This window comes from Nymphalis io, chromosome Z (assembly GCF_905147045.1).
Source record: "Nymphalis io chromosome Z, ilAglIoxx1.1, whole genome shotgun sequence".
Lineage (NCBI taxonomy): Eukaryota > Metazoa > Arthropoda > Insecta > Lepidoptera > Nymphalidae > Nymphalis > Nymphalis io.
This window is the reverse complement of record NC_065918.1, coordinates 613,443-628,078: the sequence shown is the minus strand read 5'-3', so window position 1 is coordinate 628,078 and position 14,636 is coordinate 613,443. Positions and strand designations below refer to the sequence as shown.

Sequence of the window (14,636 nt, the reverse complement as noted above, 5' to 3'; positions counted from 1 at the left end):
TGTCTTATCTCGTATATGTACACAATATCAATATTTTCAAATTTTATTTTGAAGTTGTTATATTGTTTGTACCCCCGTAAGTGTCATTGGTCTAGTTTATTTAATATTGAGGTTGAGGAAATTAATATACCGCAAAACAGCAGTACGTGGTATTGTTGTGTCCGGTTGGAAGGGTGAGTGAGTCAGTGTAATTACAGGCACAAGGGACATAGGATAACATCTTATTTCCAAACATTCGTGGCGCATTAGTGATGTAGGGGATGATTAACATTTCTTACAATTATTTCTGCTTTTAATTCTTTCTGCCCACTGACCACTTACCATCCGGTGGCCCATATGCTTGTCTATAAATATATATGTATATAAAGCCAACCCTTCTTCCTCATGTTCCAAAAGGACGTTAGTCAGCAGTGACAGTGACTGGTTAGGAGTGCTGGACAAATAACGGAATCATAAATTTATATATTAAATAGCCCGAGCTCAATGGGCTTTCGAATCGGAAATATCATAGTCGTTTCTTAAATATTAGTGTTTTTTGTGCTGTTTAGACTTTAAGTTTAAACAAATAAATTAAGAGCGTGCTTAGAAGCAGCAAAATTTTAGATTTCACTTTCGCGTCCCTTACACACCCTTTATGGTTCGCGGTCTGATTTCCTTGCTTCTATCTACAATGACCGGCAATAAACTATTTAAATTTTTTATCCGTATATACATATTTTACAAATTATTCTGAAGAATGTCAATTAAACATCTTTGGATACATGTATGTAAATCTTAGAGTCTTTTGGTTGCCTGTTTCTATCTTATAGTTTCATTTCAATATCAGATGCCCACTTCTACATACAATTAAATTTTGAATTCCACGTTCCACGTTTTAATTAAAAAAGGATCAACTTTCATAAAAGTTTTCATCCCAATTTCACCCTCTTAAGAAATTAATTTTCAAAAAATAAACAATAAACATAATTCTAAGCAACAATTTTCAACTAACATAAAAATACCTCTATAGAAGCCTTCATCCCCAATTTATCCCGCTTAAGGGATTAATTTGCTAAATATACGGCGCTATAACTATTTAATTTATAAAGAATGCAAAATACCAATATACATTTTCTAGTCTCAAAAATGGCGATCTCTCACTTAAAGAACATGTTCGAAATTTGCCTCAAGGTGTATAAGCTTAACTATAAATTTAATTAAAACAAATAAATAACTTAAATATTATCAGTATTATTATAATATTCAATATAAAGATTGAATTTTCTAAGCAGATAATTGTTTAATTAATAAAAAGAAGAGTAAACATCATATTTCTAGTTACAAAAATTTTACTCTTCTACTACCTTCTTTTTTTCCAAAAATCCTCCGTTAGCGCTCATTAACGTCTCTCAAAGTCTAAAGTACATGAAGCATAAGTGGGTGCACAAACCATACACTCATCCGATTAGATGGAATAAAGAGATCAGATCAGCTCGACGACCCTACGAAGACACAAAAGTGTAAAGTGTAAATTAAAATACCCCACTCCCAGCTGTGGCTTCTTCTCCATTTATGGAAAAGGTTTCGAGCTTGTTCCACAAAGCTGATCCAGTGCCTAATATTCTGAAAGTTTATTTGAAATATATATTTGTAAGGTCAAGCGGTATCTATCGATGCCCATAGTTTATGTCAAGGTAGCTTTTACGTCTCCTTAAATGTTAAGACATACGTTATTTCATGTTTATGCCCCTATCTGAAACTCGTAAAACTTGTTTCTACTCGGACCGTTTTAAGCATAAAATATTGGTGAGGCAGAAGTCATAATTGTGTTTAATTTTTTTAATAATAATAAACTGAAGCTCAACGTTGAAGTTAATTATGGATTCACGAATGTTTGTGGAATGCAGGTCTCAAATTACCAAATCAATAGCAAGTTTCGTATTAGAATGACTTAAATTACACACAAGGCTAGGAATTATAAATATGCAATATATTTTTTTGTAAAAAATATATAATGGATTCTAATAATCCCTTTGCAAATTATAAAATGAAATAATGAGAAAGGAGCTCTCAGAAATGTCATAAATAAAGTTCATTTAGTATGTTTTCGATCCCGAACAAGGCGCAGTTGCTCGCTCCGGGGCTCAGGGAGCCTGGGAGTCCAGTCGAGAAACAATTTATTTTCTTTTATTTTACATGCGAATCGTATGTATTCTTTGTATTTTATTCACTTTGTCTTCAATATAGATACATTGTTCATACAAATAAAATTGTATTACATGTGCATTGCAACATAGTGCTACGTTTTTATGAACAAATTTGTTACATGGAATTACAAAAGAGCTTCGGATGATGATGATAACGATTTCAACCGTGTGGTTCCGACATAGGAGAACAGTGCCAAGTCTGTTTTTGTAATAAAGGTTCAGAAGGCTTCCGAGGGAAAACCGGGTTGTTTGGAGTTTAAGCTACTAAAACATCTGCAATGGCCCTCCTCTGCACGGATCGTGCGATGCTTTGCGCACTTTGGGCAGTTTCCTATAATCCGATGGGATGACGATTACTAAATGACATTCGATGCTCAGACATAAGGATTCGAATTAAATTATGAAGATGCATAAAGCTAAAGATCATTAAGCCGCTTGTAGTGAATTAAGTCAAATAACTAACTAAATGGGTAACTCTGCGACTGCTTTTATATCAGATAAAAATATTACTTTATTATTTTATATACTATATTTAGTAATAATAATAATTTATTATTTATCTAAGGCTGCACTTAAGCCGTATTTCACTTTTATTATTTTACTAAATAATTAACTTGTTTTAGAAACCTATTGCTCCCGGACGGTGTACCTCACGAGCGTCAGCGTGCTCGCTTCATTATACAGATTTACAAGGCAGAGGGCCTTCCTAATATGAACTTTTCTGTCATGGCAAATGTTAAGAAAGCGCTTACTGGAGAAAAGCAAAATCTCGTGGATCCTTATGTTAACGTTTCCTTCGCTGGCATGATTGTAAGTATATGAAGTATAGATTATACATTAAATTATTTATTTTAATGTTTGTACGATGATTTTTGAAGGTAGAAGTACAACTCTCGTTATTTTGAAATTTTCTCGTTTTCGTTTTCCAATATTTTAATTTTTAAATTCGAAATTCAAATTAGGGATACACATCGGTGAAGAAAAATACTTACAACCCAGTGTGGAATGAACAAATAATATTCACGGAGATGTTTCCACCGCTGTGCCATCGCATCAAATTACAAATCAAAGACAACCGCGCAGTACGTCCGAGTGTTATCGGTACCCATTTTCTCGACCTAAGAACCATTTCCAACGACGCAGATGGAGGTACGTTTTTTTGTATTACATAATTCAACTTAATTATATTATTATATCTAAAAAATATATATTATACTAGCGGACCCGGCAGACGTCGTCCTGCCATACAAATATTTTTTCATTTGGTGACTTACGCCAGCAGTGCCACCTACCGGGTCAATTGTGTTTTCAAACCGTCCAGGAACCCTTTGAAATATACAAACAAAATTTCATCCAAATCGGTCAAGACGTTAAGGAGGAATTAGGTATCAAATTCGTTCGTTCTTTGTGTTCTTTCGTATCCTTTTTTACTAAACAGCAATAGGTATTGATCTAGGACTTTTGTATTTCTGACTTGGTGAGTTTTATTAACTTACCCATATCGGAAATATGGGAAAGTTAAAAATACTCCTGTTACCAAATTAGAAATCCATTGGCTCTGTATTTAGTCATCTTAAATGAAAATTGGATCATATATTACTTATATGATGTTTTTACGTGTATCTATTTTTCTAGGTTTTTTACCAACATTCGGACCATCCTACGTATATATGTACGGATCTACTCGTGATTATAGTCTAATTGATCAACATTCTGATCTCAATTCGGGAATAGGAGAAGGCGTTGCATACCGAGCTAGGTAAGCATTTCCACATATTTACGATTATAACGTAAAATTTAATTATAAAAAATAAAATCATTTTTATTTTACGTAATGATTATAGAATTGAGAAAAATGAATGACGATGAATATTAATTCGTTAAAAATTGTCATCTTACAGACTTCTCATCTCAGTTCGTACTGAGATCATCGACAGTTTCGATTTTTCATCGTCAAATGTCGTAATCGAACCTATTATACCAATTCATGAAGCTTCTTACGAGAAAAACGAGCAATTTTTCTTATTTGCATGCATCTACGATGTGAACATGATTGACAAGAGTATTGTCGACAAGCCAATTCAATTTGAGTTGAGCATCGGTAACGCTGGAAACAATAGAGATGGCCGTAACCAGTCCTTAAAGAGACCTCAAGACTTGGATCACATCAACCTAGGTATAAATATATTTTAAATACTTTAGCATTATCTCGATATTGTAGAAACACACCTAACATTAAGATAACGAGAACACACATTAGTAAAAATACTTGCAAACAGATTCTTTTCAACGTAATTTTAAATAAACTTTAAATAGAAGTAATAATAATTTTATAATTGCATAACTTTTAAATAAACAGATTTTTTTTTTTTATATGCCCCGGGATGGCAAATGACTCTACTCCACCTGATGGTAAGTGGTAGTAGAGTCCAAACGCGACGACGGCCAGTACTGTCGGGAAGAATGTTCTGTACTAGCCGTCCCCGCGTTGCCGGCCCGCAAGAAGCTCGCGTGGACTTAAGAAGGAAGGGGGAAGCAGGAATTAGAGAGAATAATTCCTCAGAGCACTCGCCGTGATACAGACGATAGAAAGCGCTCAGTGCTGCTATCTCGCGACGTAATTGTAAAGGTTCAAGGGTGTTTGTGACCTTTACGTCGCCAATAATGCGTACTGCACGTCGCTGCAACCGGTCCAAGGCCTCCATTGGGTACTTAGCGGAGCCATCCCAAAGGTGCGAGCAATATTCAACGCAAGACCGTACCTGTGTTTTGTATAACAGGCACAGTTGTTGTGGCGTGAAAAAGCGCCGCACCTTGTTCAGAACTCCGAGTTTTCGTGAAGCTGTTTTTATAATAGCCTCGATGTAATCCCTTGGACTAAGGTCGCAGCGAACGTCCATCAGTATCATCAGCGATGTGCCACAGAAGGAGGGATGAGGGTAAAATGGTGACTTTTTCGCTGTGAGAGCGCACACCTGTGTTTTCTTGGCATTAAACTCAACAAGATTATCAGAACCCCATTTGGCGATGAGCTCTGATGTCCTATCGAGTTTAATAACAAGATTCTCCCGCCTCTCCTCAGTTTCCGCCCGCCCAGCCACTGCGCGTCCGTGGTATCCACCATGCACTGTACTATCATCTGCATAGCAATGTATGTTCCCAAGGGAGAGCATATCATTGATATGCAAAAGAAAGAGTGTGGGAGATAGCACAGATCCCTGGGGGACCCCAGCATTCACTACATAGAATTGTGAAGCGCAACCATCTACTAAAACACGAAGGCTACGCTTGTGTAGGAAGCTGGCAATCCAGGTGCATAGCTGAGCAGGCAAACCATATGCCGGTAGCTTGGAGAGAAGACTTCTGTGCCAGACCCTGTCGAAAGCCTTGGAGATATCGAGGCTGACAGCCAACGATTCTCCATGCTTGTCGATAGCTTCACCCCAGAGGTGCGTTACGTACGCTAGAAGATCACCTGTGGACCGTTTTGGTCGAAACCCGTACTGACGATCATTAATTAGACAGTGATCTTCTAGGTAATGGATCAGTTGGTTGTTTAAAATCCGTTCCATCACCTTACAAAGTACTGAGGTGATAGCTATTGGCCGATAATTTGCCGGGTCAGACCGATCCCCTTTTTTGGGAACCGCTTGCACATTAGCTCTTCTCCAAGCCTCCGGCACACATCCCGAAGAGAGAGAAAGTTGGAACAGGCGCGTTAACACAGGAGACAGCTCCGCCGCGCACTTCTTCAGCACAATGGCTGGTATTCCATCGGGACCGCTAGCTTTCCGTATATCGAGTGATTGCAGCTCCGCAGGGACATCACGTTGCCTGATTTTGATGTCAGGCATCGTGTGGCCACATGAAGGTATTGTTGGTGGCTGCGCACTACAATCATCGATCACAGAGTTGTCGGCAAAGAGTTTAGCCAGGAGGTCGGCTTTCTCCTGCGGACTGTGAGCTAGCGATCCGTCCGGATTTCTGAGCGGTGGCAGCGAAGGTTGGCAGAAGTTGTTTTGCACAGACTTGGTCAGACGCCAGAAGCTACGGGAGCCCCTAGGATGCGAAATAAGGTCATGACCAATCTGTACAATGCGCTGTGCATCCGCTCTCGTGTATGCCTTCCTACAGGACTTGGAATTTTTATTGTAGTTTGCTTTCAGTGAGTCAATGTTAGATGCCCCGCTAATGCAGCCGTTGATCCACGCGCGATATGCCGCCTGCTTAGATGATACAGCGTCGGCACATTCACGCGTGAACCAACGGTTACGCGTACCCCTATTGATGAGATCAGAGCTAGGAATGTAGTATTCCATTCCTAACATGATCTCATCAGCAACAGCAGCGGCACTAGCTGTCGGGTCATTACCACTGAAGCAACGTTCCTTCCAAGGGACTGACGCATAGTAATCGCGCATACCGTCCCAATCTGCCGACTTATAGTGCCAAACGCGACGTTTGCATACCGCTGATGGCGGCAGCTTGGCCTGTGGCACTTTGGTAGATATAAGGCCGTGATCCGAAGAACCAAGTGGAGCTTGAACCACAACCTGATATTCCACCGGGTGAGAAGTCAGCAGAAGATCCAGTAGAGAAGGCGCTTGCCCATCAATGTCTGGGATCCTGGTGGGCTGATCAAACAGTGGGGTCAAGTCGTGTGTGAGAGCAAAAGCATGAGCAGTTCTTCCAGCATGGTCACTTTTGAGGGATTTCAACCATGATTCATGGTGAGCATTAAAATCCCCCAAAAACACCAATTCCGCGTTAGGAAACTGCTCTTGCGCAGCATCTACCACCCGACTAAGATGGTCGAATAATCGGCTTGTCTCCAAGTCACCATTGTGGGATCTGTAGAGGCACTCGTAGACTCGACTCTGACGAACCAGGTCCACACGTACCACCAACATGGAGAAGGCCATATGCCACGGGCGGCCAGCGGAACAGCCGTTTCGTCTCCCTGTCCGGCAGGTCAATACAGTTTCCCCCGGCATTGGTTCAACAGCCGTCTCCACTGGACCAACACCCATCGCGGCAATACTCGCTCGGGCACTGGCTGTACGCTGGCTGACCTCGAAACGCGGCTGCAAGCCATTTCACGAGTTTTTCACCATGCGTACGGTGGTAACAAGCCAGGCGGATGTTAGCATCCTACCACCAGATGAGCAGATGGTCGCTCAGATATCCCTTAGTCGCCTCTTACGACACCCATGGGAAAGAGAGGGGCAGTGAAATGTATTCTTTCTCCGTCACTGCACGGATACACGGATACATATATACGGATATATATACACGGATATATATACACGGATAGATTGTAACGCAGCCAAACCTAAATGATTTCGTTAGTATATCAGTGAATAACTTTCAGATGAAACAAGTTCAGACACGGGCTACTGGCAGAGTATGACGCATCCTGTCAAAGCCACCACTTGTGGCGACAAGCACTATTATTATCTACCGTATTGGGACACCAAGCCATGTATGCAAGTCCGCAGTATTTGGCCTGACCATCGCCGGCGCCTGTACAACTCCAACCTAATTGCATACATCATTGACCTCTTTGTGAGTATTATTTGACCTAAGAATGAAGAAATTAGTAATAACAATAAGGACAATAAACATAAACATTCCGGAATATAAGATATTAAAAATACCATGACTGTAAACTTCTCTTCCTTTGAGGGGAAAGTTTGGAGCTAAAATGCTGCTCCAGCGCGGCTTGGTAAATAGACACGTGGCAATATTTCTGTGAAATTAGACATATGCAGATTTCCTCCATTTGCAATTTGGACCGGTAATTTTAAATGACATAGACAAGACGGGGCATATATTAGACATATTTGTCTTTCCTTAATTTCACGTTGCGAAGTAGAACGGGTCTATAATTTACATATTCCTCGAGTTTTTACCGCGTATTAGTACGTGTAGCTACATTTAATTTTGCCTATGAAGAACAATCGGCTTGTCACCACAGTAGAATATATTATTTAATAAAGAAGTAACAAATGTTATCGCTTTTATTAATAAATAAATAGTATAAAGTTTAAAGTAAACAGTAAATACATTATGTCACAATGTTACATAAGAATGTTGTATTCTTGTAATCAAAATAACATATAAAATGCCGTTATTAAACAAAGTTTTTTTAATTATAAGTAAAAAAAACCTATTACTTGGTAATTTTCAATTACATTGTACAGGATGAGGCGCTCGCCGACGCTTCTGCTGCATTGGAGACCGACGACGGTCCTGACAACACTTGTTTGGCCGGTTTAAAGTCAGCCTTAGAGGCTGTGAGCGTGGCTTGTGCAAATTATGTAAAGCGTATGAATAACTCACCGCCACTTGGTAACACTAAGCTTGACCACGAAAGACACAAATTTTGCACATCAGAAGTTGTAAGTGCAAATAGTTGTAATTATTTTACTCATACTTCATATCAACTACTGCCACACACGAAATATTATCTATAAATTGGAGAATCGTTATTATCACGGTTATTTATTGTGGGCAAATACAGGGATCCGGGTAAGAAATAAGCTTTTGAACATACAGTCTTTACTTCAACCAACAAAAATGTAATATTCACACTTTTCATACAATACACTGTAAAGTTGCTAGGCTTGTAATCCTTTTAATGTGATCAGAACGATAAGTGCTGCAAATACAGAATGCAGTCCCTTTTATTTTATTATTTTCAAAATTAGGCTCTGTACACGTAACTATGAAGTTTGTGTGTTGTTTGTGGCCAGCCCTTATAAGCCGGATGCGACATTTTTATAAATAAGCAAATAAAAAACAGTTGAGCACCTTTTCCTTCCTCTCATTATTGTATTGGTATTGTGCATGCTATATCCGCCATGTTAATTTGACATGTACATTAATGATTATGGTCTCTGATAGATTTCGGTCAGGGCGGCCAATCTCAACTGAATATATTAAACAGAGATTATTATAGATAATATAATTATAGTCCTCAATTATGCGTAGTTACACGAGTGCATTCACTGCTTTAAAAAAATCTGATAACAAAAAACCTGGTGACTTGGGTGGGCCCTTTAATTGAGTCGAACCCAGAACCTCGAGATGTAAAAGCTCATCAGCTAGTCATTAGATTGACGAAACATATGTCACACACGTTGATATGATAGTGCTCACAAGGTGTGTCATATTACAGGAGAAAATCGGCGTTTCGACTAAAGGTTTAAAGGCGTTAATAACAAAGAACTCCTTAAAAGAAAGACTTCGTACTGCTTATTCATATTTGAACAGACTGAAGCTTTTATGTGAAGATGTGAGTAAAAAATAAAGTTGAATAATGATTTCTACATTTTATACTAAGCTAACTAATTAATATTGATTTTGCCATCTATTCTGTTAAGTAGGTATATTTTATAATTAAGTAAGTTACAATATATAATTAATGTAAACAAATCTCTTTTCTTAAAAAAGAGCAAATGTTATATGATTGGTCATAAATTTATTTTAGGCGCAACAAGGCATGCCAGATATTTTTCTTTGGATGGTAAACCAAGGAAACCGACTCGCTTACCAAAGGATCAATGCCAGAGATATTATATTTTCCGAAAGTCAAGATGAAACTGGACGAATGTGCGGGAAGATACAGACAATGTTTATGAAGGTAATTTTCTTTTATCATTGTGTGACTATATTCGAAAAAAAATATTTTATATAAATAATTTTAAATAGTGGCCTGGAAAGAAAGGATCTCATTCAAATGGTTGGGCGGTACCGGCTAAAATCAATGTATACTTTTGGCTTGGAGTTGTTCAAGACAAAAAACATTATGTAGATGGTCTTCCCCAGGGCTTTACATATAATAATGAATTAAAAAATGCTGATTTATTGAGAGTCAATGCCCCTACTTCAATATTTTATCGTGAGAAGCATGTAAGTATATAATGTATTAATAATAATTTTTTAAAATGAATAATTATTATTCATTTTAAAAAAGAAGAAACCAACACATACTCAATTTTTTTCGCAGGTTTTTCAAATGCGTGCCTATATTTACCAAGCTAGATCGCTAATAGGTTCAGATTCTTCAGGATTATCAGACCCTTTTGCACGAGTAGTCATTGAAGAATACAGTGCTACCACGAAAGTTATAGATGAAACACTGAGTCCGACTTGGGATGAACTTCTTGTTTTCGAAGACATTACATTATACAGTACCATGAATCAGATCAAAACAGATCCCCCTACCGTCGTTGTAGAGATATTTGATCGAGATCAAGTCGGTAAATCCGAATATATTGGGCGAACCGTTGCAAGACCACATGTAAAAGATTTCAGTGAAATTTATGAGAGCCCACAACTTCTACCAAAATTAGAGTGGTATGAGATAACGCGAGGTGATGACAGGGCTGGGGAACTACTCGCTACTTTTGAACTACTTGAAGTACCACCAAAAGATTCAGATTTGAGCTTACCAGAGCTTCCTCGTCCTAAGGAGTGCCCGGAGAATCAACCTCTTGAAATACGATATCCTGTTCCAAGAGGAATACGTCCAACTTTGTCAAAATATCGAGTTGAAGTTTTATTTTGGGGTGTACGTGACTTAAAGCGAATTCATCTTCTTACAGTAGACAGACCCAGAGTGGACATTGAATGTTCTGGGCACATTATCTATTCTACTGTTATACAAAGTGCAAAACTTAATCCAAATTTTACATCACCTGTGAAGTTCATAGACGTCGAGCTTCCTGATCAAGACCTTTATCGCCCTCCACTGACTATTCGAGTTGTAGATTGTCGCAGTTTTGGTAGAGTAACACTCGTCGGAACGCATATTATCAGCTCTATACATAAATACTGCTTCACACCGATGAGCAGACGCGAAAGAGAGATTGAAGAACGCAAAAAATCTATGATTCAACTACATAATATTGACTTAGAAGCTAATTGCATTATTCAAGATGATGTGTATACAGTTGATAATGAAAGGGAAAACTGCCCTTTACTCTTTCACGGCGGTCGTGTTATGCCTTACGGATCCGGAAGACCTGGAGTAGCTAAAAAAGTATTGAATCTTGATAGTGGGCAAAACCGAAAACGTAGTACAGACTCAGTACTAGACGACCAAGATAGTCACAAAGATTGGTGGACAAAGTTTTTTGCATCTTACGATTTTATGATTGAGGAAGAAAAGGAAAACAAGAGACAACGTCAAAGCAACATTCAAACTCCTCAACTTACATATGTTGATGAAACACGTTCTCCGCGAGACGAAATTCAGTCTCCACGCTTCGAACGCGCCAATTGCAGATCATCAGCTCCTAATAGAGCTAAAAGTCTACCTGTTCCAATCAAAAACAATGACATCCCACGTTCAGCCTTAACAAGAGTAAGCTGTGATTTAAGCTATTCAGTAAAATGGTAACTAATAAAATGGTAACGAACACATAATACTTCATATTTTTACAGATAATACCACACGAACTTGAGGCCGTTCCTGAGTACGAAGGATTCAAAGAATGGCTTCAGTCTTTTGAACTATATCGAGGCAAGAAAACTGGTGATGATTCGGATGATGATGCTCGCATAGTTGGAGTCTTTAAGGTATAATTCAACGTTTAAAAAACTTAATTATTTATGAGCCTGTGTTTCGCACATCATACAGCATTTTTTATGTCATTAACAATTTTATTTTGATTTCTTATTTATTGGCTATTATTGACATTCCTACATCATCTCTTTTTTTATATCACTACCTTAATGACAAGTTTTCTATAAATTTTTAAGAATAAGCATGTTACAGGGCGCAATCAAAGTTTACAAGTGGCCTCTATCGAAGACAACTGTTGATTGCGCTGTTATGGGTTTTGACCTAAATCAAGGATTTTTCCAAGGGTTGCCGAAAAACGAACCCATACATGTCTTAGTACGAGTATACATTGTTAAAGCTACTGACCTTCACCCGATGGATATGAACGGAAAGGCTGATCCGTATATTGTGCTACAACTAGGCTCGAAGAAAATTAATGATAAGGAAAACTACGTATCGAAACAACTAAATCCAGTGTTCGGCAAATGCTTTGAAATAGAGGCTACGATTCCGCAAGATTCTACGCTGACTGTACAAGTATATGATTGGGATTTACTTGGATCCGATGATTTGATCGGTGAAACCAAAATTGATCTTGAAAATCGCTATTACAGCCGCCACCGAGCAACTTGTGGCTTGCCCAAAAAATATGATGAGTACGTAATTTTTATAAAATATTCATTTAATTAATACAATTTATATTAAAAACAAAATATATTATACCCATTCTTTTATGTTTACACCTTTAAGCCACATAATATTTACACATTATAACATAGGGATACTCATCATAATAGATAATTCCTGAACATATCCTATCACTATTATAAGACAACAATTGAGGTTTATTTTAAATCGTAGCTAGTAGTAGTATATTAAGTAATTTACCTGTACTATATTTTGCCAAAAAGATCGCTTTCGATTTTAAGACAATTATGATTGTGTGTATGTTTTTTAAGAAGATTTACATCTTTTCTAACTAATTAGTTCTTTTATATTTTTATTGTATAAAGGCAAGGATATAATCGGTGGCGCGACGCGATGAAACCTACACAGATATTGACCAAACTTTGCAAAGACGGCAAAATCGACCCACCAATATACGAATACGGGCGTGTTAAAGTTGGCCGTACAATATTTAACATGCCATTACATGATACTGAGCTGTTCTCTGATCCTAATACAATGCAAGAGCAGATGGCACTGACAGTGCTCCATAGGTGGGAAGAAATCCCTCGCATTGGAACTAAACTAGTAACTGAACATGTGGAAACTCGGACTCTTTACAATCCAAATAAACCAGGTAAACAATAGACTTGGTAATAACTATTAATTATAATTAATTGTTGTTGTTTAATAACTGCTGTTATATTGGCAGGGATCGAGCAAGGTCGCCTTCAGATGTGGGTAGATATGTTCCCAATGGACATGCCACTGCCAGGACCACCAGTGGACATTTCGCCTCGCATACCCAAAGCCTATGAGATGAGAGTTATCATTTGGAATACCGATGATGTAGTCCTTGAAGACGACGCTTTCTTTACAGGGGAAAAAATGTCTGACATTTACGTAAAGGGGTAAGAAACTTAAAATAACATCTATTAGAATTTTATAATTTAATTTACACTTTGATATAACTAACGACTACTAACTTATCATAATTACGTTATCTTTTTTTTCAGGTGGCTTAAGGGACCTGAAGATTGCCAGAGCACAGATACACACTATCGCTCTTTGACGGGTGAAGGGAATTTTAACTGGCGTTTTATATATCGATTCGAATATCTCGAAGCTGAAGAACGTATACTCATAACACGCAAGGAATCTGTCTTTTCGTGGGATGAAAGTGAAAGCAAGATACCAGCACGCCTAGAATTGCAAGTCTGGGATTCTGATCATTTCACGTCTGACGACTTTTTAGGTATACAAAACATATGATTTATCAGATATGATAGTTTTTATTTACTTTAATAATAAAATGATGTTATTTTTTGTATATAGGTGCCATAACTCTTGACCTTAACCGATTCCCACGCGGAGCTAAATCTTCCAAGCTGTGTACCCTGGAAATGCTAAATAACGAAGGATTAGTTCCAATGGTGAACATTTTCAAACAAAAACGTGTTAAAGGATGGTGGCCATTCTATACCAAAGGCAACAATGAAGAAATGGAACTTACTGGCAAAGTCGAAGCAGAGATACATCTGCTTACGCGTGAAGAAGCTGATAAAGCACCAGCAGGATTAGGACGTAGTGAGCCCGACCCTTTGGATAAACCTAAGTATGTTACTATTTAAAGGAAAATAATATTAAATAATAAACACCTATTTAAGCAAAATATCCTACAATGAATCGTCTTGTTTACATTTCAGTCGCCCGGATTCTTCGTTCATGTGGCTCTTTAACCCGTTGAAGTCTCTACGATACATCATGTGGCACAACTATAAGTGGGATATTCTGATATACGGATTTATTATCTTGGTGGTCATCTTAATTCTAGTATTTATCTTCGCATTCCCTGGATATATAGCCAAGAAAATCGTCGGAGCTTAATAAATAATAATAAAAAAACGTTTATTATATTACTTTAAACGATAAAAGAAACTTTAATGAATACCTCTACTTGTCTAATTTAATTGCATTTAATGTCTTATTTAATTAATGAATAGCTACCTATACTTTGTCAAATGTTTAGTGTTACATATTGATTTAGACAGATATTTAATCGCATGTTAACCAAAACTATATGTTTTATGTTTGAATTATAATATTAAATGTATAATAAAATTTAAAAAGTCAATCGTTATTTTATTTATTACAAAAGGTACACAAGTTGACAAGAAATAGTGATACGGACTCATTACAAATGTACAAGCAAA

At 37.7% G+C, this 14,636-nt stretch overlaps 1 protein-coding gene across 1 annotated transcript in view; it reads left to right on the top strand.

The window, feature by feature from the left end:
* Window positions 1–14,310, top strand: part of LOC126780582 (otoferlin-like) — a 57,359-nt gene extending 43,049 nt beyond the window's left edge. Inside the window, exons 9-25 of the mRNA XM_050505179.1 lie at window positions 2,810–2,996; window positions 3,149–3,335; window positions 3,822–3,945; window positions 4,088–4,362; window positions 7,558–7,751; window positions 8,390–8,587; window positions 9,367–9,483; window positions 9,679–9,831; window positions 9,900–10,100; window positions 10,198–11,556; window positions 11,637–11,771; window positions 11,971–12,413; window positions 12,771–13,060; window positions 13,136–13,334; window positions 13,440–13,678; window positions 13,759–14,038; window positions 14,130–14,310. Coding sequence (XP_050361136.1) covers window positions 2,810–2,996; window positions 3,149–3,335; window positions 3,822–3,945; window positions 4,088–4,362; window positions 7,558–7,751; window positions 8,390–8,587; window positions 9,367–9,483; window positions 9,679–9,831; window positions 9,900–10,100; window positions 10,198–11,556; window positions 11,637–11,771; window positions 11,971–12,413; window positions 12,771–13,060; window positions 13,136–13,334; window positions 13,440–13,678; window positions 13,759–14,038; window positions 14,130–14,310 — 4,762 coding nt within the window. The remainder of the gene's footprint in view (window positions 1–2,809; window positions 2,997–3,148; window positions 3,336–3,821; window positions 3,946–4,087; window positions 4,363–7,557; window positions 7,752–8,389; window positions 8,588–9,366; window positions 9,484–9,678; window positions 9,832–9,899; window positions 10,101–10,197; window positions 11,557–11,636; window positions 11,772–11,970; window positions 12,414–12,770; window positions 13,061–13,135; window positions 13,335–13,439; window positions 13,679–13,758; window positions 14,039–14,129) is intronic.
* The last annotated feature ends 326 nt before the right edge of the window (window positions 14,311–14,636 follow it).